General features: G+C 43.6%; 4 protein-coding genes and 1 long non-coding RNA gene across 6 annotated transcripts; 4 read left to right on the forward strand and 1 right to left on the reverse strand.

Moving 5' to 3' along the window:
• The first annotated feature begins 240 nt into the window (after nucleotides 1-240).
• Nucleotides 241-3,400, forward strand: LOC133913554 (uncharacterized). Its single transcript, XM_062356733.1, has 3 exons — nucleotides 241-1,101; nucleotides 1,749-2,037; nucleotides 3,008-3,400. Exons 1-3 carry the CDS (start codon nucleotides 466-468, stop codon nucleotides 3,040-3,042), a joined length of 960 nt encoding a protein of 319 aa, XP_062212717.1. The 5' UTR covers nucleotides 241-465; the 3' UTR covers nucleotides 3,043-3,400.
• Nucleotides 3,401-9,164: 5,764 nt separating this feature from the next.
• LOC133913556 (LEAF RUST 10 DISEASE-RESISTANCE LOCUS RECEPTOR-LIKE PROTEIN KINASE-like 1.5) lies at nucleotides 9,165-11,203 on the forward strand. Its single transcript, XM_062356736.1, has one exon. It carries the CDS (start codon nucleotides 9,262-9,264, stop codon nucleotides 10,591-10,593), a length of 1,332 nt encoding a protein of 443 aa, XP_062212720.1. The 5' UTR covers nucleotides 9,165-9,261; the 3' UTR covers nucleotides 10,594-11,203.
• A 181-nt stretch (nucleotides 11,204-11,384) lies between these two features.
• LOC133913555 (pentatricopeptide repeat-containing protein At3g29230-like) lies at nucleotides 11,385-14,770 on the forward strand. Of its 2 annotated transcripts, XM_062356735.1 has the most exons (3): nucleotides 11,385-13,228; nucleotides 13,378-13,761; nucleotides 14,534-14,770. In XM_062356735.1, the coding sequence occupies exons 1-2, from the start codon at nucleotides 11,732-11,734 to the stop codon at nucleotides 13,411-13,413; spliced, it is 1,533 nt and encodes a 510-aa protein (XP_062212719.1). In that variant the 5' UTR covers nucleotides 11,385-11,731; the 3' UTR covers nucleotides 13,414-13,761; nucleotides 14,534-14,770. The 2 variants fall into 2 exon arrangements, with proteins under 2 accessions (XP_062212719.1, XP_062212718.1); XM_062356734.1 differs by having other exon boundaries at nucleotides 11,385-13,761.
• Nucleotides 14,771-15,790: 1,020 nt separating this feature from the next.
• On the forward strand, nucleotides 15,791-16,701 carry LOC133913557 (leucine-rich repeat extensin-like protein 5). The gene is made up of 3 exons (XM_062356737.1): nucleotides 15,791-16,204; nucleotides 16,291-16,387; nucleotides 16,523-16,701. The coding sequence occupies exons 1-3, from the start codon at nucleotides 15,826-15,828 to the stop codon at nucleotides 16,593-16,595; spliced, it is 549 nt and encodes a 182-aa protein (XP_062212721.1). The 5' UTR covers nucleotides 15,791-15,825; the 3' UTR covers nucleotides 16,596-16,701.
• Nucleotides 16,702-20,753: 4,052 nt separating this feature from the next.
• LOC133913558 (uncharacterized) lies at nucleotides 20,754-22,457 on the reverse strand. Its single transcript, XR_009909056.1, has 3 exons — nucleotides 22,403-22,457; nucleotides 21,533-22,222; nucleotides 20,754-21,419 (listed from the first exon to the last, which is right to left on the reverse strand). It is a non-coding gene; the product is annotated as an uncharacterized LOC133913558 (long non-coding RNA).
• Nucleotides 22,458-22,850: the final 393 nt, after the last annotated feature.

A 22,850-nucleotide genomic window follows, 5' to 3' on the forward strand; every position in this document is an offset into this window, starting at 1 on the left:
AAACTCAAGCTTGTTTTTATGTGTCTTATAAATGTGAATTTTTTTATGTATTATGGCATCAATTTTTAAGTTCTGTAATACTTATGTTAAAAAAATAAGAGTTGACTACGACGGCCGCGTGAGGACTGTGTACAAGCGTCACGCTTAACTGTTCGTAACTGAAGAAACGCACCGAAACTGACAGGAAACCGAAACAAAAACGTGCCAAGCTTAAACAAAGTCGACGATTGGAACTTCTCGCCAGCTCCGCATCCGACCTGACGCCGCCCCAGCGAACGAGTCAAAACCTGCGTCCCTTCCCGCACCGGGGCTCCACAGGCAGACGCAGCGACACCAGCCGACACCTCCCCTCCGCGCGCTCCCCTTCGCCCCCACCCTCTTCGCCACCGGTCAGGCGGTCACCCCATCCTCCCCGCAGAACCCAACTCGAGAGATCCCCAAAGACACCAGCGCCGAGAGGAGGCGATGGAGCTGTTCGCGCGGGCGAAGGTGGTGCGGCTCAAGAGCCACCACGACAAGTTCCTCTACGCGGACGAGGACGAGCACCACGTCACGCAGGACCGGAACGGCGCCTCGCCCAACGCGCGGTGGACCGTCGAGATCGTGCCGCACTCGCCCGGGGTGCTGCGGCTGCGGAGCCGGTACGGGAGGTACCTCACGGCGTCCAACGAGCCGTTCCTCCTCGGCATGACGGGCCGGAAGGTGCTGCAGACGGCGCCCGCGCGGCCGGACTCGACGGTGGAGTGGGAGCCCGTGCGGGACGGGTTCCAGGCGCGCCTCAAGACGCGGCAGGGCCACTTCCTGCGCGCCAACGGGGGGCTCCCGCCCTGGCGGAACTCCGTCACGCACGACGTGCCGCACCGCACGGCGACCCAGGACTGGGTGCTCTGGGACGTCGAGATCGTGCAGGTGCTCACGCCGGGGCCCGAACGCGCGGACTCCGCCCCAGCATCGTCGATGCCGGCCTCGCCGCCTGCTCCGGTGCTCAGGCCGCCGCTGCACGGGGTACACCACCGGCCCTCCAACTCGTACGCCGCGGAGCCGACCCCGCCGCCGCCTGAGCCCGAGGCCCGGCCGGAGCGCAAGTTCTCCAAGCTCCAGGTTTGTGCATAGAATCGCTCGCTCGCTGGCTTGCGCTTGATTGAATCGGCCTGTGCGTGTACCCACCTAGGATTGGTTGCAATGCCGTCTTGACTAAGGCATTGACTTTGGCATGGTTTCGCTGTGCTTATCGAATCGTGGCTAATTAGGCTCTAGTAGCTCTGACTGTTGACAGACTGAAATGCATATGTGACTTGGAAACTTCAGAACTGTTTGATCTTGAAATGCTAATCATGGTGGGGGGAAATGGGCTTCTCACAAGACACTGTGACTGTTCCCTGATATCATTGTGTCTGTGGGTTTCATAATCCTAATCTTGGTCTAGTTTGTTGGACCACGTGCACGTTTGTTTTCCTCTGACAATGTTGTCATTCTGTGAAAGGTATATGATTTGTTTGTAATTGGGAATGCTTGTCGTCATAATTGTAGGATTGAATCAGCTCGTTTCCCTCGTAGGCAAAGGCAATAGTCTTGAATTCGTGAACCATAGACCAAAACGTTGCTCTGCACTGTTTGAATTTCCATTTTTTTTTCTTTCATTTTTTAGATCAGTCATCTCTGCTTGTTTGGATATTTTTGTCATGTTACTTCTAATTCTTTAGGATGGTTCAGAATAGAGTTGACATTGAACTCTCTTGTATTTCCAGTCATCCGATTCTTTCTCAGCCCCATTGCACAAGGTGGAGGGGCGTGCAATCCACTACCGCATTGCAGATGATATGGGCAACGTGGATGATGACAGAGAGGGAGACTTGTTTATATTTAATGGCAGCAACTTGAAGGAGCTAACCCACAAGTTACAGGAGGAGGCAGGCCTCGATGACATAATCATATGCACACGCAGCCCTATCAATGGGAAGCTCACTCCTCTCCACCTGCAGCTGCCACCAAATAATGCAGCGATGCATATTGTGCTCGTCCAGGAGTCCTCAAAAGGTGACTTTACCATTCCTTCTCTCTGTTTCTGTCGCAAATAGATCGCTTTCTTTAGCATTGAGAGTTAAATATAGTTCCATTTTTTTTCTTATGGAGCCTCACTTGGCTACTTATTTGCCTAATACTTTCATGATGCCAACCACCATTTTAATGGGCTGGGTACCAATAGTGGATGTACACGTAACTAAATTTACAATGCCATGGCATCTTTCTAGTGAAAACGTATGATAGCTTTTAATGAAGTTGTATGAAAGTTTCCTTTGATATATGTTATTCCTTCTTTTTTTTTCCTCCACTCGGTGAATTATCATTATAAGCAATTTACTATAAAAATTGTGGAGTCCTTCCATCTATCTATGATGTCCACATCCGACAGTATGCTTGCCATTAACCGTTTTTTCATGGACGTATCCTTGACGTTAACCTTATTTTCTCGAGAATAGAAGAGGGAGAAATAAACCAGTGCATGTATAATATTTTGCATATCATGGATTGCACGGCATTACTTTGCGTGACCACAATTATGCATGTTAGATGGGGTTGAGTCCTGCTGACGCTTTCGGTCCAATATACTGAAGATTGAAGATGGTGTTATTTACTTATTTGTCTTTTAAAATAAGATGTTATTGTTCTGTCAGTAACAAACAAAATACAGTTTCTAAAGACAGTGTAAGCTTTGCTGCTCATGATAAGCAACTATCTTGTGTCCTGCATGGTACATCATGAACTGAATCTTGGTTTAATCAAACAACCCCATTCATACAGACATCTAGCTAAAATATTGTAGATAGATATGTGATTTTACTGTTTGTATCCCATCGGTACCTATGACCATCTATTCATGTATTTTCTTGAATTTTCTTTGTTTGAGACTTAGTGTGTAGTTGCTTGTTGGAGTCCTCAACCAAATTGTGATCTTGGGTCTTGCTACGCCTCGTCCATTGACCTTCATTTTTGTTGTGAATTTCAGTGGTGAAAACATTTCCATGGCCATATGGTTCATAATTTTCGTGAAGACGGTGCCTTGAGTGGATTGTGCATATGTTCCGCATACACTGTCCGTTTACGCCAGCTCTGCAGTTGTATTGGGTGTCAGAAGCAAGTGCTGTTCTCTTGTGCTTCCAGGGATCTCATTCTTGTACATGTAACAAAGTGCTATAGTAGATTGATCGTGCGAAATCTGAAGAGATATTTATAGTTGAGATTTTGACCTTGAATCTTATATCCTTGATTTATTAATTCTCGAAGATAATTTCCTATTCCAGCAGACTCACCATCAGCAGGCTCATTCTTTCCCCAGTTGTATTCTGTCAGCATATATATTCTCGTATTAATATATTACGAACCATCTGACATTGACTTTTGGGGCGAGTAATACTAAATCCCTTTATGATTTAAATTATCTTGTATAAATATAAGTATAAATATAAATAGATAACAGATGTGTATGGATAAAGAAAGTTGCAACCGTGAAGACGCTCAAACACGTCACGGGTAGCGTTTCCGATCATGCTTTTGGGCATGCGGTGCCATCGGATGCATCCACTTGTGCAATTGAGCAGCTTTCTGACGATGCGCATGCAGACGGTTCTGCTTCAGTACTAGTACTTTGGGCATTGTCCCAGAATTTCTGAAGGGGTTCTGATACGAACTGCTAGTCTGTAAGACTGTAACCTTCTGAATTTCTACCCATTCTTGTGGGGGGTCCCTGTGTCCCGGCCTCCAAATGGAATCATCCTTGTTCCTACTGAAGATACGTCTTGCTCTTTTTGCTTTGCGACTGAGATGAACAACCGAATCCGTGTGGTCGTAAAGTGCGTGCCGCCTTCGCCGTCACAACCTTTTCTTTTTCTTTCCCTGGTGCGTCAAAAGAAGAGGATGACTGGATGGGAAGTGCAGTAAACGGCAGACACAGTTCTAAAGCACGTCGAGGTTTAACGGCTGCTGCAACGTTGAAGGTACGAATTCTTCTCAATCACTTTGGAATCGAACTATTCCCTGCAAACTTCGTACAAAATTCATTCTCTGGAACGGACTACCATCAAACGAACGCAAGCAACGTTGTCGTTAACTACATTGCCCTGTGCCGGACAAAGAGCCGGTCAATGCAACATGCCACCACGGCGCCACTCCTAGTCAAAGAAAGTCGTGGCACGGAACACCATAAATAGACAATTGATGAGCTGGCTGTCTCCGCCTCTCCTCTCCTCTATCTCTCCAACTCCTGCTACTGTTCATGGCTTGACCTGCGACGACCAGCTAATCGCCCACTAATCCGGCGCCGGGCGATGATTATTTATACCAGCAGCAGTTGCACCCCGTCCGTTGCATCTATTGGTTGGGAAGAAAAGTGAAATAAGATAGCATTTTTACTATTTTTAGGATATGATAATATTTTTTTTATTTAGATGGATGGATAGGATAAGCCGTTTTTTTATTTGGTTGGAGATAACGGATAGGGATGAAAATTATAACCTAATTATATCTTTTAATTTTAAATAATAATTATTAATAATACACTAATCAACATGCACTAACGCGTATTAATGTTACTCTTGTCATAGTCATTATTAATTAAAAATAAAATATACTAATTAATCCTAATCATATTCTAATTAGCTCATTAATTACCACTAATTAGTACATTAATCCTTACAAATTCTAATCTCATAGTAATATATACTAATAAGTAATACAAACATACTAATATCACTAATTATTTTACTAATGAGCATAATTAGCAAAGGTGTATGGTTTCATCCTATCGATTTGGAGAAATAGCTTCATCCAACATATTGAAAGAATATTTCTTAGGAGGGATGATCCCATCCCAAAATGGAGGTGGACTAGTCCTGTTATATTTAAATGATCTTTATTATCTACTTGAGTTAATTAAATGATTACTATGTAAAATAGGATCTCGTTCTTCCTTTTAAAATAATTTCAATCTTTCAACCTACAAATCAAGGAATTAATAGTAACTGTGCTATCTTTTTAGCAATTACACATGTGTGTTTTGAAAATCCGATATGCAAATATCTCTTTTGTTATGCTATATTATTTTACTTTTTCATATTATTATATCATAAATTGATTCTATTATTTCACACACATGTACAGTTTTTAGTCTTGTCTAAGTCATTCCCTAAAATCCCCTTTTTCTAGTCTGTGACCCCTCCCACGACCTGACAAATAGAAGGGGGAGACCCTTTCCTAAAATGAAAATTTTGGATTGCTAGCCATATGGATATTTCGGTTCCCTTCATGCTGGAATTGAACTGTTTCGTGTGGTTAAACCTCTCACGGTGCTAACTGAAAGTACATTTAGATCTTCTATGTGGGTTTTGGTTTATTGATGATAAACGATTAAGAGACTAATGAGTTTGCTGAGGTTATGAACAAGTTTTAAGTCATATTGGTTAAGATAAGAGATGTTGACGTCCCTCAAAAAGAAAAGATAAACGACGTATAGTTACTCAATATGTTTTATTTTATTTTATTTTGAATTTGAGTTAAGGATAGCCGTACTATCAAGAGAGATGCATGTTGATAGTCTTAAAGATGTCTCAGTACTCAAAATATCATTTTAGAACCAAAAGATGAGAGACACAGTTACTCACGGATACCGGGAAATAGTTTTTGTTGTCTGAGCCCAGAGTCTCCGGGTGAACCCGAATACTCCGGACTCTGTTCAATTGGCCGAAGTCTCCGAGTGAGATTCCGCCAGAGAGTCTCAGTTTGAGTCTAAGAAACTCAATCTGGAGTCTCCGGGTTAACCCGGATACTCTGGGGTTCTGTTTGTGGCCGAAGTCTCCGAGTGAGACTCTGCGAGAGAGTCTCGGGTAAGCCTTGTGTGCTTAACCCGGAGTCTCTGGGCCCAAATACTCCGGCGTTCTGTTCGTGGCCGGAGTCTTCGAATGAGACTTCACCAGAGAGTCTCGGGTAAGTCTTGTGTGCTTAACCCGAAGTCTCCGGGTTAGCCCGGATACTCCAGTGTTTTGTTCGTGACCAGAGTCTCCGAGTGAGACTCTTCTAGAGAGTCTCGGGTAGGCCTTAAGTGCTTAATCCGAAGTCTCTGGGTTGGCCCGAATACTCCAGGTTCTGATGTCTCCGGACCCTCCGGAGAGGCTCTGGACAATGTATTGGCTCCGGATAATGTATTTGCCTGGGTTATCGTGTGTTACCCAGAGTTTCTGGTTGAACCCGGATACTCCGGATAAGTTCAAAATACACGATAACGGCTAGTTTTTTGAAGTGAGCTATAAATACCCCTCACCCCCCTTCTTGGGGTGTTACTGAACCAACTCGTGGACAAGTACATTCAAAGCCATTTAATTGCCCTTCTAACTCCTCTAGAGCTTAAACTTGTGCAAGATTTGGAGATTAGGTTTTGAGAAGTGAGTTTGAGTGATAGAAAGAAAAAATTCACTTTTGAGCACTTGAGGTCATCAACGAGCTTTCGATTCGTATTCTTTTCTGTTGGAGCTGTGAGCTCCTAGATGGCAAGGCGTCACCCGGAGAGTACCCAAATTTGTGAAGTGCCCCAAAAAGTTTGTATTACTCTCGTTGATTTGAGTAAGAACCATCGCTTATCTTTGTAGTCGCTTGTGAGATGAAAGGGTTGGAAAAGATACGGCTCTTTGTGAGCTCCTCAATGGAGAATCACTTAGATTTACTCAATAGTTCTTTAGTTTCGTTTTCCTGTATAATCCGAACTATCTAGATAAGGCCGGAGTATCTGGGTTTTGTATAACCCGGAGTCTCCGGATTAACCCAGAGTATCCATATCCAGTAATCCGCTGTCAAATTTTTAAATTTCAGAAATCGTCTATTCATCCCTCTTTAGGCGACATCTCATACATTTCACTAACGATCAGTTGAGCATGGTCTTACTGAGTCGGTTTAGATTCGAGGTGCAACATCTCTTAATAAAATCTTAGAGAGACATCCTCCCCTCAGTGCTAATTTCTTATTTATTTTTTAACCGTTTTGTGTGGAATTGAGGCGCCTCAAACAGACATAGCTGAATTGGTTACATCCATTGAAACCTCATTAGCTTTGAAGAACAAAGAATTCCTTCAAAAGGGGCAAGGTTTAACTGGGAATCACCGATACTCAGGTGCTTTGGTAGTTGGAAAGGGAATGTAATATTGGGTGTGTGCTTTCAAGTCTTCTTAACTTCCGCAAATAGAGCTACATTTAATTTCAAATGTAAAGGGAGTGTAATATTGGGTCCATTTCATTTAATTTCAAATGAAGTTTGTAGTATCTAGGTCTCTAGTTAGGTGGTAAGTGTTTCGGTGATTAATGATAACTCTATCATTGCGATTAATGTGTATGTTTTTGAAGAGAATCAAAAACTTAGTTCACAATAATTATATATTCTTTCTTGTTCCTCATGAGATTATATTGGACGACTAAAGAACATTTAAGTCAAAGGATATTCTAATTCTAAGTGTCACAAGGTGATGAAAGATACTTAGAATAGATATATGTTCATTTCTAGTCTTTTGATCGTACTATAAATGGAGCTAAGTGTTGAACTTTGATCTAGTTGAGTCTAGACTTAGTTAGATACACACTTACAGAAATCTAACACTAGGTATCTCAAAGAAGCTCTTGGGTGAGAAGTCATGAAGTTAGTGCTCAACGTCGATTGAATTGGATAGGCCTTAAAGTTTTTGTTCTCACCGGATTGTCTGGTTCTAAAGGACTTGTACTCACTGGACCTTATTCATGTTCTGAGCAGAAGCTGAATGATCTCACCGGATTGTTTGATAATGGTAAATATGTGTACCGAAGTATTTAATATAAGAGACATTTTGTGAGGAAAATTAAAGTTAAGTACACCGGATTATTTGGTGTTCAGAGAAGATGAACATCGGAGCATTTTACAAGAAGTTATAATTTTTGGAGGAATTGGAATTCAAGAGACCGGATGGTCCGATGTTGAGATGTGTAACACACTAAAGCATTTTCAGACTTGGTGTCTCAGTGCATGGAAAATGAACTTATTGGATTGTCCGATGATGTGGTATGAAGAACATTAGAGCTTTTCAGACAACGACAACTGACATTCGGTAGACCAGTTTTTGAAAAAGGTTATTCACCAGATTATCCGGTGTGTACAATGGTGTGTGCATTAGACTATTCGTTGTTCACAGAAAGTGTGGGTGGTTGGACAACGGCTAGATTTGGACCTTTAGCCTATATACCCCCTCACTCGGTTTCACTCATCTTTCTTACAACCCAGAGGAGTTCATACATTGTGTGTGTTATCAAGAAGCAAGAGACAACACTAAGAGTTGATTTTCATATCTCTAATGGAAGGTTAAGGACTTTATTAGTATTTTAAGAGTAGCGAGTGTGCATCTAGCTGTTGTTTAGGTTTGATAGGGATCAACTGAACCAGTTAGCTTATTACTCTCGGTGGTTAGCAACACCTAGTCGGTCGTGGTGATTGTAGGTATTCCCGATGAGCTCTTAAAGTTCTTGTGGAAGTACTAGAAAGAGCTTGTACTTAGTTTGATATTCGCCAATCCGGAGATGTAGAAGTGACGATCACTAGTGAGCACTTGGGTCTTGGTGACTCAAGTGAGAGCGATATACTTGTGTGGATGTTCCAACGAGGATTAGGAGAGAGTGCCAACTCTTTAATATCTCGAAGAAAAATCGGTGTCCTTTTTTCCTACTTTCTTTCTATTCCGTAATTTACTTTTAGCATTTACTTTCATACACATTTTAATTTCGTAATTTACTCTTAAGTTATATATTTGTATGTTTGTTTTTTATATTTTAGCTTGCTTGTTCGAGTAATTATATTTTCTTTCTAGACTAAGGTTATTCTTATTTAAAAATCATTAGTTATTTTAAGATTTAATTAGAGTCCTATTCATCGCTATGGGGCCATTAGATACTTTCAGACGTCACGTCACATTTTGTTAGGAACGGAATAATCTCGCAAAAATTTTGAGAAAATCCATAAGAAACCATTTGTTTCTACCAGCAATCTAGGAATTCTTCAGTATTCCAAACAAGGGTGACCTAATCTAAATGCGGAGGATCCCCTGTGGCCCCCCGGCCATGTGATGGTGTGAAAACGAGAGTGTCGCACTGTAGTGTCGTGGTAAGTGGTAGCCGTGCGCGGCCGCGTCTTGGCACTTTCCTCAGGTCGCCTTTCTCTCGCGCATCTCGCTTCGTCCGGGCCTGGATCGCGGCGTCCAAATGCGACCCCATCTCCTTCTCCTCCTCCTCGCCGCCGCCGCCGCCCTCCCGCTTCCGGCCGCGTCCCGCCAAAACCACCATGTGACCGCTCCTCCATCGCCGCCGCCGCCGCCGCCCCACCTCCACGTCAAGAGTACCAGCAGCGCGCTCACTACCGCGCTCATCTCCGCCGCGTCGCTCCTAGCGCTGCTCCTGCTCTACCTCTGCGCTGCCATCGCCGTCCGCCGCTTCCGCGCGCGCGGCGCGATGGGGCGGCGGGACCCGTCGGGGATGACGGGCTCCTCCTCCTCCGCGGCTTCCCGCGCCGCAGCGTTTCTTCGTCGCCACGGCCTCCACCACCATCGCCCCGCCTTCACCTACGAGCAGCTCCGCGCCGCCACCGCTGGCTTCGACGCGGGCCGCAAGCTCGGCGACGGCGGGTTCGGGACGGTGTTTCTTGCGTACCTTCCGCCCAGCGGCCGCCCCGCCGCCGTCAAGCGCCTCCACGTCCCGCCCTCCCCGTCCCCATCGTTCCCCTCCGCCTCCGCCACCATCACCAAGTCCTTCTGCAACGAGGTCCTCATCCTTTCCGCGCTCCGCCACCCCCACCTCGTCCGCCTCAACGGCTTCTGCGCCGACCCCCGCGCGCTCCTCCTCGTCTACGACTTCGTCCCCAACGGCACCCTCTCCCACCATCTCCACCGCCGGGTCGGCGTCACCGCCACCACGCCTCCGCCGCTCCCCTGGCGGACCCGCCTCGCCATGGCGGCCCAGATCGCGTCGGCGCTCGAGTACCTCCACTTCGGCGTCAAGCCCGCCGTCGTGCACCGTGACGTCACCTCGTCGAACATCTTCGTCGAGGCCGACATGCGCGCCCGCCTCGGCGACTTCGGCCTCTCGCGCCTCCTCGCGCCGCCGGACGCGTGCTCCACGGCTGCCGCCCGCGAGCTCGTCTGCTGTACCGCGCCGCAGGGGACACCGGGCTACCTGGACCCTGACTATCACCGTTCCTTCCAGCTCACCGAGAAGAGCGATGTGTACAGCTTCGGCGTCGTTGTGCTGGAGCTCGTCACGGGGCTGAGGCCCGTGGACGTGGGCAGGGAGCGGCGGGACGTGACGCTGGCGGACTGGGTGGTGGCCAAGATCCAGGTCGGCGAACTCAGGGAGGTTGTGGACCCGCCGGTGCTCGGCGAGGGCCCCGGCGTGATGGCTAGCGTCGAGGCCGTGGCGGAGCTGGCGTTCCGGTGCGTGGCACCGGACAAGGATGACCGGCCCGACTCCCGGGAGGTGCTGGTCGAGCTCAGTAGAATCCAAACAATGCTCCCCGAGCTTCCCGGCCGCAAGGGTTCTTGATTCGGATTGCGCAGAATGGTGTCTGCATCAGAATTGAGCTAGCTCTGCTCAATCTCAGTGCTCAGAACCTGTGACTCAAATGCTGACCTCTTGACAAAAGAATCTGCATAACATCTTAAACATTTTGTAATATCCTGGTCGGTTTCTGGCCGTATGACCCAAATATTTCGGTGCGGTGATTTTAGTATTTTAAATACGTTCGAAACAGCTTAGTATTTGTGTTTCAAACTAATATTTTTGAGTTAAACTTTTTATACGAAACGATGAGGAAGATGTAAGTTGAGTGCTACTCGCACCCACATGGGGTCTGTTACACGTTTAATGCTTGTATTGGCATTTGTCAAAGACAAGTATCTCATGGTTGAAGGCGCAATTCATCTAGAACAAGATCACGAAGAACAGCGTCTATTTCTGCGACGAATGTCGCAATCCAAGGTACATTATCAGTGTTGTGCTCAGCTGTGGGAGGATATCGGCCTGTGCTGGTTCTGTGAGCAGAAATTGTATGAGCAAATTTGTCTGCCTTCTATGAACTGCAGCACTACTGTACTAGAGCTCACCAGAATGCGTGCAGTTTAGCCCTGCTGTAATGTACAAGTTCTACAAAATACTATAGTGACTTTGCCATTACAACAGTCCCAAAAAGTATTTCTCCTGATTCCAATTTCCTCGGGGTTCTTTTTGTGACCCGTTGCCCCGTGGGCCGCAGACCATCGATGTCGATGCGCGGCGTCGATGGCATTGCGTCGCGCCACGCACGGCCGCCCGCTCCCCGTTCGCTTGAGACCATCGAGTCGTGTGAATCCTCGTGTGACTTGTTGCTGCTGTGATCACCAGACTCGTGAGTCGTCGACCCAATCAGATCGGAGCCATCCGATGCGCCTGTCGTGCCCGCCGCCATGAACACAGCATGACAGTGTTGAGCCCGTGGGGCAGACAGTGTCACTGCCAGGTGGGCATCGAGCTGCACGGCTGCTCGGAGCACGCCAAGTGCTAGGCCCACTTGTCAGATGATTAGTATCCGTGGCCCAGCCGTAAGCGTCCGTGTGGGGAACCCTGTATTGATTGATGCAATTCAGCCATTGGATCTGAAGAATTCTTCTTCTGGGAGCGAGCACGGCAGCCGCTGGCGTCGCCCATGCACCCGTTCACGCTCTCCTCCACCGCGCTCCTCCGCCTCATCAAGTCGCTCTCGCCGGCGGTAGCCGGGTCCCACCTGTCGGCCTTAGCGATCCACTGCCTCCTCTTCAAAGAGGGGCTCCTCCACGCCGGGGCTCACCTCCCAACGGCGCTGCTCTCCGCGTACGCGGCGCTCGGCAGCCCGCGGCACGCGCGGGATCTGTTCGACGAAATGCCCGACCCAGGCCTAGTCACCCGTACCGCCATGGCGCGGGCGCACGCGGCGTCCGGGCAGGCGGCCCAGGCGCTCACCGTATTCAGGGACATGGTCGCGGACGGCGTCCTCCCGGACAACGTGGCCCTGGCGGTCGCGCTCGCGGCCTGCCACGGGGTGGGCTCTTCCTCCGTGGCCAGGAACCATGGGAAGATGGTTCATGCTCTCATTGTGACCAGCGGCATTGTGCCGGACGTGTTCGTGTCCACTGAACTGATCAGAGTCTACGGGGAGTGCGGCGAGGTGTCAGTTTCTAGAAGGGTGTTTGATCAGATGCCGGTGAGGAGTACCGTTTCTTGGAACGCCATGGTGCATCAGTATGTCAGGCATGGGAACGTCGATTCTGCGTATGAGCTTTTTCTTGCAATGCCAAGGAGGGATGTGGTGTCATGGAACACAATGATGGCCGGGTATTGCGTTGTTGGCCGGAGCAGGGAGGCGCTAGGATTGTTCCGTCAGATGGTGTCGCCATCGTCATGTCCTGTGCGTCCAAATGGACCTACAATGAGCACTGTCCTTGCTGCTTGCGCGGGTACAGGTTGTTTGGAGACTGGGATTTGGGTTCATGCGTACATTGACAGGAACCGCATGAATTATGACGGCTCATTGGATCGGTCCTTGATAGACATGTACTCAAAATGCGGAAACATTGAAAAGGCCCTCCAGGTGTTCGATAAGGCACCTGGAAAGAGGGACCTGTACTCATGGACAACGGTGATTTGTGGACTGGCAATGCATGGTAGGGCTGCCGATGCTCTACGAATGTTTAACATGATGCAAGATAATGGCATACACCCTGATGATGTTACTCTTGTTGGGGTCCTAAATGCTTGTGCACATGGCGGGCTGGTAGATGAGGGCCTTTGCTACTTCTACTCCATGGAGAAATACGCAATTGCACCCAAGATTGAACACTATGGGTGTATGATCGATCTTCTTGGTCGTGTCGGGCGAGTGCAAGAAGCATACAGCATGATAAGGACCATGCCAATGAAGCCTAATGCAGTAATCTGGGGTGCATTCTTGAGTGCATGCAAAGTTCACAGCAATGTGGAGCTTGGCGAGATTGCTGCAGCTGAAGTCAGCAGGTTGGAACCAGATGACCCCTGGGCGAGGGTGATGCTATCCAGCATGTATGCAAAAGTGCAGGATTGGAGTGGTCTCGCCAGGGAGAGGAGAGAGGTGAACAGCCTGCAGGTGAAGAAGACGCCTGGGTGCAGCTCAATCGAACTCGATGGCCAGGTGCATGAGTTCCTCGCTGGTGGTTTTCAGCATCCTCAGCATGATGAAATTTGCACTGTACTAGAGAACGTTGAAACACAAACACATGTGGGCTAAAAATATGTGGATGCCTCATCTGCTGAGGTTTTTGTTTTGCCAATGAATGTTAGCATGCAGGTGCAGGTTTCTTGGGCCTTCACAAGTAGGTCAACTGACCTCCAAAGCACGTTGCCACATTGTTATGTGAAGAACACGAGGAAAGATCGGTGTGCTTGGTCATATTGCAAGGAGTGTCGAAGATAGAGCCAAAGGCGATTCTGGATCAGCGCTTGGTGAAGAAGAACAATGCCGGTCAAGCTCAAATTCAGGTAGAGTGGTCCAATTTGCCTGAGGGAAGCCACTCAATCTGAGCTAGCAGATTCTCATTCGAGTAGATGACTATGACTGTTCAGCATGATCATGCTGGACATTGAATCAGCAATAGAAGCTCGCAGATGCATAGCACCGGCTCTGATTATGCTGCAGCTTCAGATGTCAGTGGACATGAGTTACATGTGAGGACATGCGCAACTTTACTATTTGTTCTGGCTACCGAGATTTTTAGTGTATTCAATTCATCCTATCTTGATTGTTTGTGTCCCTTTTATTCCATTTTCCACGTATGAATATTAGGTAATGGCATAGGAATTCTAAATGGACTATATTGGATATTTCTCAGATTTGTAAGCTATTTTGTATATCATAGGGTTAACCACTGATATGTATCCTACTTTATCAACATCTGAGAAGTTTTGAACCTTCTGATATACGCACATGCGTTTTTTTGTGATATAGATGCTTGGCACGATTACATGAAGAGTGGTCTTATGTTAGAGTGGTTCCTTCCAGCTAATTAATGAAAATACTACAGTTCAGGAGGGTCCTTTAGTCCTGCAGTACTATACTTTATAAGTATTATCTGCTGCTAAGTTTGAGTCCTTGATTGAATGGCACCAATTATATAGATTTGGCATTTGGCAAGGCTGTAAGAGTATTATGTCTTTCTTGTCGCATGGTGGATACTGGATTGTATAGGTTTAACTACTAACTAATGCCCAAAATATTCGATATCAAAGTTTTCCTTTCAGATCTCTTCTGCCAGCTCACTTGTTTATTGATTCACTGTTTTTCAGTTGTTTTACCATACGATATAATATATTGATTCTTGTGTTTCAGTTGTTTTGCCATATGTCATATGATACCATAATGCATATATTGATAGCTAGATAAAATGATGGTTCTTTTTAATCACATTATGACCTTTTCTTTCTTTCTTTTTGAGTGCAGGATGCTGGACCTTTGGGCTTTGGCGGATCCTGTTCAACTGTATTTATATACCAAAGTGAGGATTTTAATTGGGAAGCGCCTACTGAACTCATGCTAAACTGCCTTTATGAATTTGGCATGTATTTTACCGCTAAAATGCTCGAATACTTAGGAAAGCTCTCGTATCGGATATCAGTACTCATCTGATACGTATCAAACACCGATACTCCTCAGATACATGGCGGATAAGTATAAGTTATTTTTCTAAGTTTCAAATAAATAAATAAATAACACCTCATTCAATACGTAGAAACCCCCTTTCTAGTTCTCTCCCCTCCCCTACCCACCCTCGTGGAAAGCAGGCAGTAACAGATAGAGCAAACCCCACACCTTTGCCCACCTTCTGGTCCACAGGACTTGTGAGCAATGACTTCTTTCTCTTCTCCGCTCTTTATGATATTGAGGGCTCGTTTGGCAGGGCTCCATATTCTTTTAGAAACGTTTCAGTTTCAGATTCTCTCTGGAAACGTTTCTCTGGTGAATCACTCTCAATTTTCTGAAAACGTTTGGTAGGAATTCCGGATTCAGATTCTTGAAGAAAAATGACCTGAGCGATTCTCGAAACGAGTGAAACACCATTTTGGGTGATTCTCATCGTAGTGTTAAAAATAAGAAATGTTTCTGGTGATTCAAGGTGAAACGTTTCACGTTTTAGTGCATTTGGCAGGAATTCTAGAGAATCATCAGAGAATCTGAAACGTGATACACTTCTTTTTCTTCTTGTTTCAAATTTGATCTCTTATAAGCATTTTTTTATATTCTATTTTATTTTTATTTTTCATGATATATGTATATACACATAGGGTCGTATCAATGTTTTTGAAATGGTGTATCGGCATCGGGTATCTGGGCAACATAGTTCCTCCATATTTGAATGACAATGCATTTTCCTATTAAAACTCAATGAAATTTGGTATATTGTGATTGTTTACTCGTATAAAAATTATTTAATATTGATAAATAGGTCTGTCTATATGAGCGGATACAGAGCCCTGTATCCATCAGTCAGAACTATAAAGTGAAACTTCACTCCCGGGTCAAGATAATATCTTATATTTGCATTTAACAGGTTAGATAAAAACATTAAATATAGATAACTAAATATACTTCTTTTTAACATTATACATATACACCGAATCAAAAATCGAAAGTTTTATATAACCAAAGACAACCTAAAGCCGCCGCCATGCCGGCTGCCGGCTGGCCACCAGAGCAAGGAGAACGCGTATTGTCATCGCAGAAGGCAGGGATCCATGCGAAACCTCGCAGCCGAAGTAACCAACCATCCTGCAAGGCTGCATGCCTCCAAAAGTGGCGCCCTTCTGCTTAGACTCGACCTCTCTCGCGGGCTTTCCAGATCCCTTGCTCGGTCGACACGTTGTACGACCGATCCCACCACGCGCCACGTCCCTCCCTGCACCACCCGGCCTATAAGGCGCACCCGGCCGCGACCGCCAACGCCTACCTGCTCCATTACCCGCTGCCACCCGCCGTCTCCATCGTCGCGTCGTCACCTTTTGCTTCCAGCTGCTCGCTTTCTTTCAAGAACTGGCCTGCCCGGAAGAAGACCAGAGGAGGGCGCGCCGGGGAAGATGAGTGATCCCAAGTACGCCTACCCCTACCCTGCGCAAGGTATTAGCAGGCTTGTCTGAAAAACTCTGAAGATCGAAAAGCTAGCTGTGGTGCTGACAGATCCCTTTCTTGATTTGTTCTGTAAGGTTACTACCAGGGGCCGTACCAGGGGCCGCCGGTGATGGCGCCGCCGCAGTACGCCGCGCCGCCGCCGAGGAGGGAGCCAGGGTTCCTCGAGGGCTGGTATGGCTACTCTTCGTTCTTGTATTCTTGATTAGCTCACTGCGAAGCACAAATTTAGCGTCACTGAATCTCACTTTCGTGCCTGTTCTAATGTCCTCTCTCTCCCTCTCTCTCTTTCTTTTGGCTGGTTTGCAGTTTGGCTGCGCTCTGCTGCTGCTGCTTGATCGACGAGTGCTGCTGCGACCCGTCCATCATATTCGTCAGCTAGAGGATCCAGCTCGTGGTGTGTTGCGATTTTCTTTTCCGATTCGTGGTGTGTTGCGATTGCGAGTACAAAAAATATTGGAAATAATAGCACTTTAATATTTATTTAATTATTTTTTCCCGATTCGTGGTGTGTTGCGATTGCGAGTACAAAAAATATTGGAAATAATAGCATTTTAATATTTAATTAATTTAATTTTGATATAATATGAAAAAATAGATACATATAATTAATTATCGATTAGCCCGGATGAGTCCTGACAAGATCCAAATAAAATCAATTAGAATTCGATCAATTCTAATCAGCCTCATGTAGATACTAAGAAGGATTTTGATTAGCTCACTAAAAATGTATGGACTAAAGCACCCGAATAATATATTGACTAGTTCACTCGAATAATCGAGTAGGATTGATGACTAGCTCATAAAAAATATATGGACTAAAACATTCGAAAATGTATGGACTAAAACATTCGAGTAGTATATTGATTAGTTCACTCGATTAAACGTTTGAGTAGGATTACAATATACGTATCTGATAATGATATGAGATATATAAACCCTTATGATATCGATACAGTAGGTGATGATAAAGATGAAGTAGTCGAAGTTGATCTTAATATAGTAGACAGCGATGATGATGGCAACATAGACGAAGTAGCACACAATGAATAAAACTATAAAGTAAGCCGATTTGCGTAAACAACTAACCCGATTTTGATAGACTATTTACGCGTATGTCGTGCAACCGCACCCTCCGTCCCTGTTATAGCCACGACCCGGCCCGGTGAGCGAGCACATAGATATATTCTTCTAGTTCTCTTATCTACACATGCTAAATAAATAAAGGAGAAAATCCTTTAAAGTTAGTCTCTATCTATATCTCTTAGCAAGATAAGTTTAAAGAAACACACCTCCCATACATAGTTAAACCTTTAAAGTTCATTTAGAATTATACAAATATAATGATCAAAGTTCATATATTCTAATAGAAAGCACGCCTTCAATGTTGTTAAGCTCTAACTACGCTATCTGCCATTGTTCTTATTCCTGCCAGCTGCTAGGTGCTAGCTGCAGCTGGTTTCTACATATGTATCTCGATCGAGTGTGTAATCTCTTCTAATCTATCGTCCTCTCTCCGTGTGTGCGTGTGTGTAATTTGTCATGTTTATGGTTCTTACTGGATTACTTTGGCAGACCAGTACACATGTTTTCTTGCTTTGCTTTTGATTTCTTTGGTTCAATGCAAGGAATATTTTTAGTAATCGAGTGGATAGAAGAGAACCATGGACACAAAAGGTAAGCTGAAGCGCTGAAGCGGGTTCTTCGGGAGGAAAAAGTCTTTGATGCGGTTAACCGTTTAGTCACGACCAATGCCGGCGGAATACGACCAATCCATGGAATTCCAGGGGAAACGTTTTACGTGCGACGACACGTGCATTTGAACAAAACATATGAGCTGCCAAGTTCCGTAGGTCACAGACCCTTTCGCCAAGTCCTGGTCCAGCGATCGGCGAGGGATCGCGCCAAGCCCCAAATGATCGATCGTGACTAGACGATCCGGCTTGGTCTTCTCTTGCGTCCAGGAATTTCAATTTTATTTTATAATTTTTTTATTGATGAAAAAACCGAAATTCTTGATATTTTATTGAAATTTTGGTTATTTTTTATTCTTATTTTCCCCCTATATTTCCGTAAAACAAAAATTTAAAATTAGATATTTTGTTTCACTCTAAAATTTATAAAATTTTGACAAAATTTAATCCCTGCTTGCGTGTACCAAACAGCTTCAACTTTGGATGGAGCTCCAATTAACCATGCTATGTAGTATTCTTACTGCTGCCAGCTACAGCTGGTCTTAGGTATGAAAATGGATGGTATAAATCTTGTCCTATTCTGATTATTTTTTATATTTTTCAATATTTTTTGGATTTTCAGGACTTATATGAAAACGATTTCGCTATTTCCCCATCATATTTTTAGTATCATGTTTTTTCAATTAAGATCAATCTTCATAAATAACAATATAACTCACAAGCTAAGCCTAGCCGGCCATTCTAAATATCACTTTTATCTTAAACTTTACCCAAACCTAGTGGTTTGCCTAGTCTTAGTCAGCTGTTGACCTACCAATATTGTTTAAGGTCATGCGCATGAGCCACCTCTAACCCTATTTTGTGACTGTATATTGTGTCAAAGTACTCGAGTTATGATATATTGTATATTTTTCAGTTGAGATTTATATCATTACATGGTCTATCTGTGTATAATATAAATTATTTTTATTGATGTGAATTAATCATATATCGTGTTAATGTTTAAAGTTATGGTTCTATGGGTTTGTATTATGGGTTTGAATTATTGATTCTAGATAGATACTAATGTGTTTCCGTTTAGATTGGTTTGTTTTCGATATTCCGATAGTCCTGAGATCTACATATTTTCGGCTTTTTCGTTTTGATTACATTTTCGAGAGAAAAATATGAAAATGAAAACGGTTAAATGTTTTCTTGATGTTTCTCGTCTGTTTTATCCCTAGTTGGTCTCCATGTCGTCGACTTGATAAGGAGTGTATGATCTCTCATCTCCCTGCGTGTGTAATTTGCAATGCACGTTAGTCTTTTTTTTTTCCCGAGGAATGCATGTTACGGTTGTGACCGAATCGAATTGTTTTGCCAGTAGATCATGGTTCGCGTTACCGACCTAACCGACCTCCGGTGGTAACCGAAAAACCGCGGTAACCGCGATTACCGGTCAAAAATTCAAAAAAATTCGGAGAAAATTCATTCGGCAAATTTTATTTTTTTGCAAAAAAATCATATTTTTGCCCTCTCGGTAACCGAGCGGTTTGGATCGGTTACCGAGCGGTTTGGGTCGGTTACCGAGCGATTTTCTCGCATTTTTGATTCGGTCGGTTACCAAGCGGTTTGGCTCGGTAACCGCTCGGTTTTCTCGATTTATCGAGCGATTTTATCGAATTTCAGCGCAGTTCAACAAAAAACCTAAAAAAGGGTTTAATCTTGTAAAATCAATAACTAATTCATCCGAGCTTCAAATCAAGTGAAACAAATTTTGTTGGCTTCCTTGTAACATGATCTACATGATAAAAGTATTTATACTCATAAAAAAGTTCAAAATTTTCTGTGAGAAATTTTATTTGTTAAACCAAGGTAAATGCATAGTTTACTCTTTGCTAATCCAAAAATCATGAAACTAATTTTGTTAGTCTTCTTACATGATCCTATATCTTTTAAAAATATATGAACTCATGAATTAGTTATTGTAACATGCATGATTGTGTAAATGTGTTGCGACTAGATTAATTCATAACTGACCCATCACACCTTAAAAATTAGTGAAACCACTTTCATTAGCTTATTTATATTATGATTTAAGTAGAAAAAATAATAGTAGACATCAAAAAATTAATTACAGTGATTTTTCTTAACATATTCACTTTATGCTTGTGAACTTTGTAAAAATCATAGAGAATTTAATAAAACTCTAAATAAAGTGAAATCAATTTTAAAGGTTCTCTTAAAATACGTTTTATATAAGGAAAATATGTGTTTGCATGTTACACTTTTCCTTAACGTGAGTTAATAATTGAGCCGCACGCTTCAATTTTTTTCATTTTTTTCAAACTTTCTCCCTATATAATATGATGCAAACGACATTATTTTTGAAATTTTTTTTCACAGAAGTTCTTAGAATTGTGTCTAGTTTTTTTTTAAGATGTTTTTGAATTTTTTTTAAATTTTTTTATTTTTTCGAATTTTTTGAATTCAAATTTCGGTTACCGAGCGGTTTTTGAAATCGGACCGGACCAGGAAGGTCGGTAACCGCGATTTTTGAGCGGTTACCGACGGTTTTTTGAACCCTGCAGTAGATTCGCAGTTCAGTTCAGTACTGTAGTTGGGTGGTGGATAGAACACGAACAGAAAAAAGACTGATATGCCTAGCGCCTTTGCAAAAGTTCTAATAAAGCAGATGATTCGGCAAGAAAGCCTGGAATGGACGCCCCTAGCTTTTCAGTCGCAACCAATACAGCGGCGCGGCGGAATCACTTTAGGTTCACGGATTTGTGCATTCGAGAGAAAACTGAGTTGTCCAGGCAGGCGCGCAAGTCACAACAGTAGCTTTCACCAAGTCCTTGTCCCGCGACCAGACAGGGACTAGAAACATAGCACGCCGTTGGCGCGCGATATTGACCCGTAGCCAAATTCAAAGAGTGAGATGCAGCAGTTTGATGCATATGATAGGCACAATATCAAATTTGGTACAAAGGTAAAGTTACAATCAATTAGATTATCATGAGTGGGGTGATTTTTGGTAGGGAAATCTGATCGTAACTGTAAATGTTTTGTGCATGTTTTGTGCGTAAGCTTCAGTTGAGCAAAACAGCTTAATAGAAAGCATTGCTTAAAAATTGAATATTTAGATTAATAACTTAATGAGAAGCATTTAAATGTTTTTTTGAAAGAAGTAGTTGCAATGATCAATGCTTCATGTTAAGTGCAAAGCATGGGATGGCAGCAGCAGTGTGAAAATATTAATAAGATTACCAATTGTTATTTGGAGTTTTCTTTTTACCAAAGTATCTCACATGCCAAAGAGAGAGTAATGGGATGTATGGCTGATTTTCAGTTTACAAGCATATTTCACCAAATAACAATGGCCTTGATTAATCTGTCAGGAACCCAAATTTAGGCCAATAACTTATTAGCTGTTTATTGAGGATGTAGCCTTTCAGGTTTCTCTCTGGTTTAGAACAGAAACTTACCAGTTTAAAGGTCAGCAATTTATTCTCATCTTCCAACATCTTATTCTGCAGTCAACCAAGAAAACAATGGATGAGGGAAAGAAATCAAGAATGTGAAACAGCCATATGTTCAAACATAGTTTATAATACAAAATCACATAGTTAGATTAAGCTCATACGCTTCTCATGTGCCTTTCCCAATATTCCATCTGCCTCAACAAAACAGACCAATGCCATACCAAAACAACAGGATCTTTGATTGAACAGATTTGTTACCATTTTTTCGTTCAGGTTCGTCAGCCCATTATCAGGTGCGTAATCAATCATGACCAGGTCTTTGGGTTGCAGCGAGTTTAGATCATCACCTTTCAGGTGCATGTACCATCAAGACAGGAGATCGTATTCCCCATAAGTATCAACCTGAAATGAAGAGAGAAACTCCCCCAAAAGTGACATAGCATCGTATCTTTCGCATTGTAACATGATTTATATCCTGATCCTAGTGTACAACTTTGCTAATTAAGCTAGATGAAGTATAAGATTAGCAAATCGACCAATTGTAGCAAGTAAATATCTTGCTGGTACCTTGATTTTGCAATCTAACAAAAGGCACTGACTAATCCGAAGCAAAATAAAGTAGCAGCGCTTTCAAGTATCACATACTGACCTGTTAACTAAAAAGATGTATTTGATGTTAATTGTGAGGCCATTTTTTTAGGCTCCAGCAGATTGCATGTATATCCTAAATACAAAGAGCCTAGCAGTTTTTAATAGTCATTCAAAAAGACTCATGGCAATGGTGATGAGGGTGAACAATGCTGACGCTCCAAACTCTCTCTTCCTCAGCTTAGTGTCCCGATTGATTCTACCTATACAGAATTAAAACAAATATATCATTGCTGTCAGATGTAACTCACAATGAATCTAATCAATGAGATGCTATGCAGTCATTAGGATACGATATCCAATCCTCTAACGAAGCAGTGAAAAGGGTATGTGAATAACTAAAAATATTGAAAGAGGAACTGTCTTGTCCTTGGCATTCTCACCAGCTAAGATGACCTCAATCTTCATCCACATTCAGCTTATTTAGATTATCATGAGGTGATTTTTGATAAGGAAATCTGATCATAACTATAAATGTGTTGATAAAAAATATGTGGACCGAGAAATAGCGTATGTATAAGAATTAGAGCTTTATCAGGCATATATCTGGCCACCATATGTATCTGATATGACAAAATAATCAAGCAGCTATTTGAAAAGAAAAATTATGTAGCTAATCTTATTTAATTTTTTGTAAGAAGTAATTAGGTAACAAATGGGAAAAAGAAGACTAACATGCAAGAGCTCCTCGTTTGTAACCATGAGACAATGAACAAATGATGAACAATTAGCTCCTCGTTTGTAACCTCCTCCCAGGCTATCCATTCTTCTGTTTTAGGGAGATAAACCTTGGTGACTAAGCTACCCTACAGCAGAACTACATATTTACAT

This window comes from Phragmites australis, chromosome 3, assembly GCF_958298935.1.
Source record: "Phragmites australis chromosome 3, lpPhrAust1.1, whole genome shotgun sequence".
Lineage (NCBI taxonomy): Eukaryota > Viridiplantae > Streptophyta > Magnoliopsida > Poales > Poaceae > Phragmites > Phragmites australis.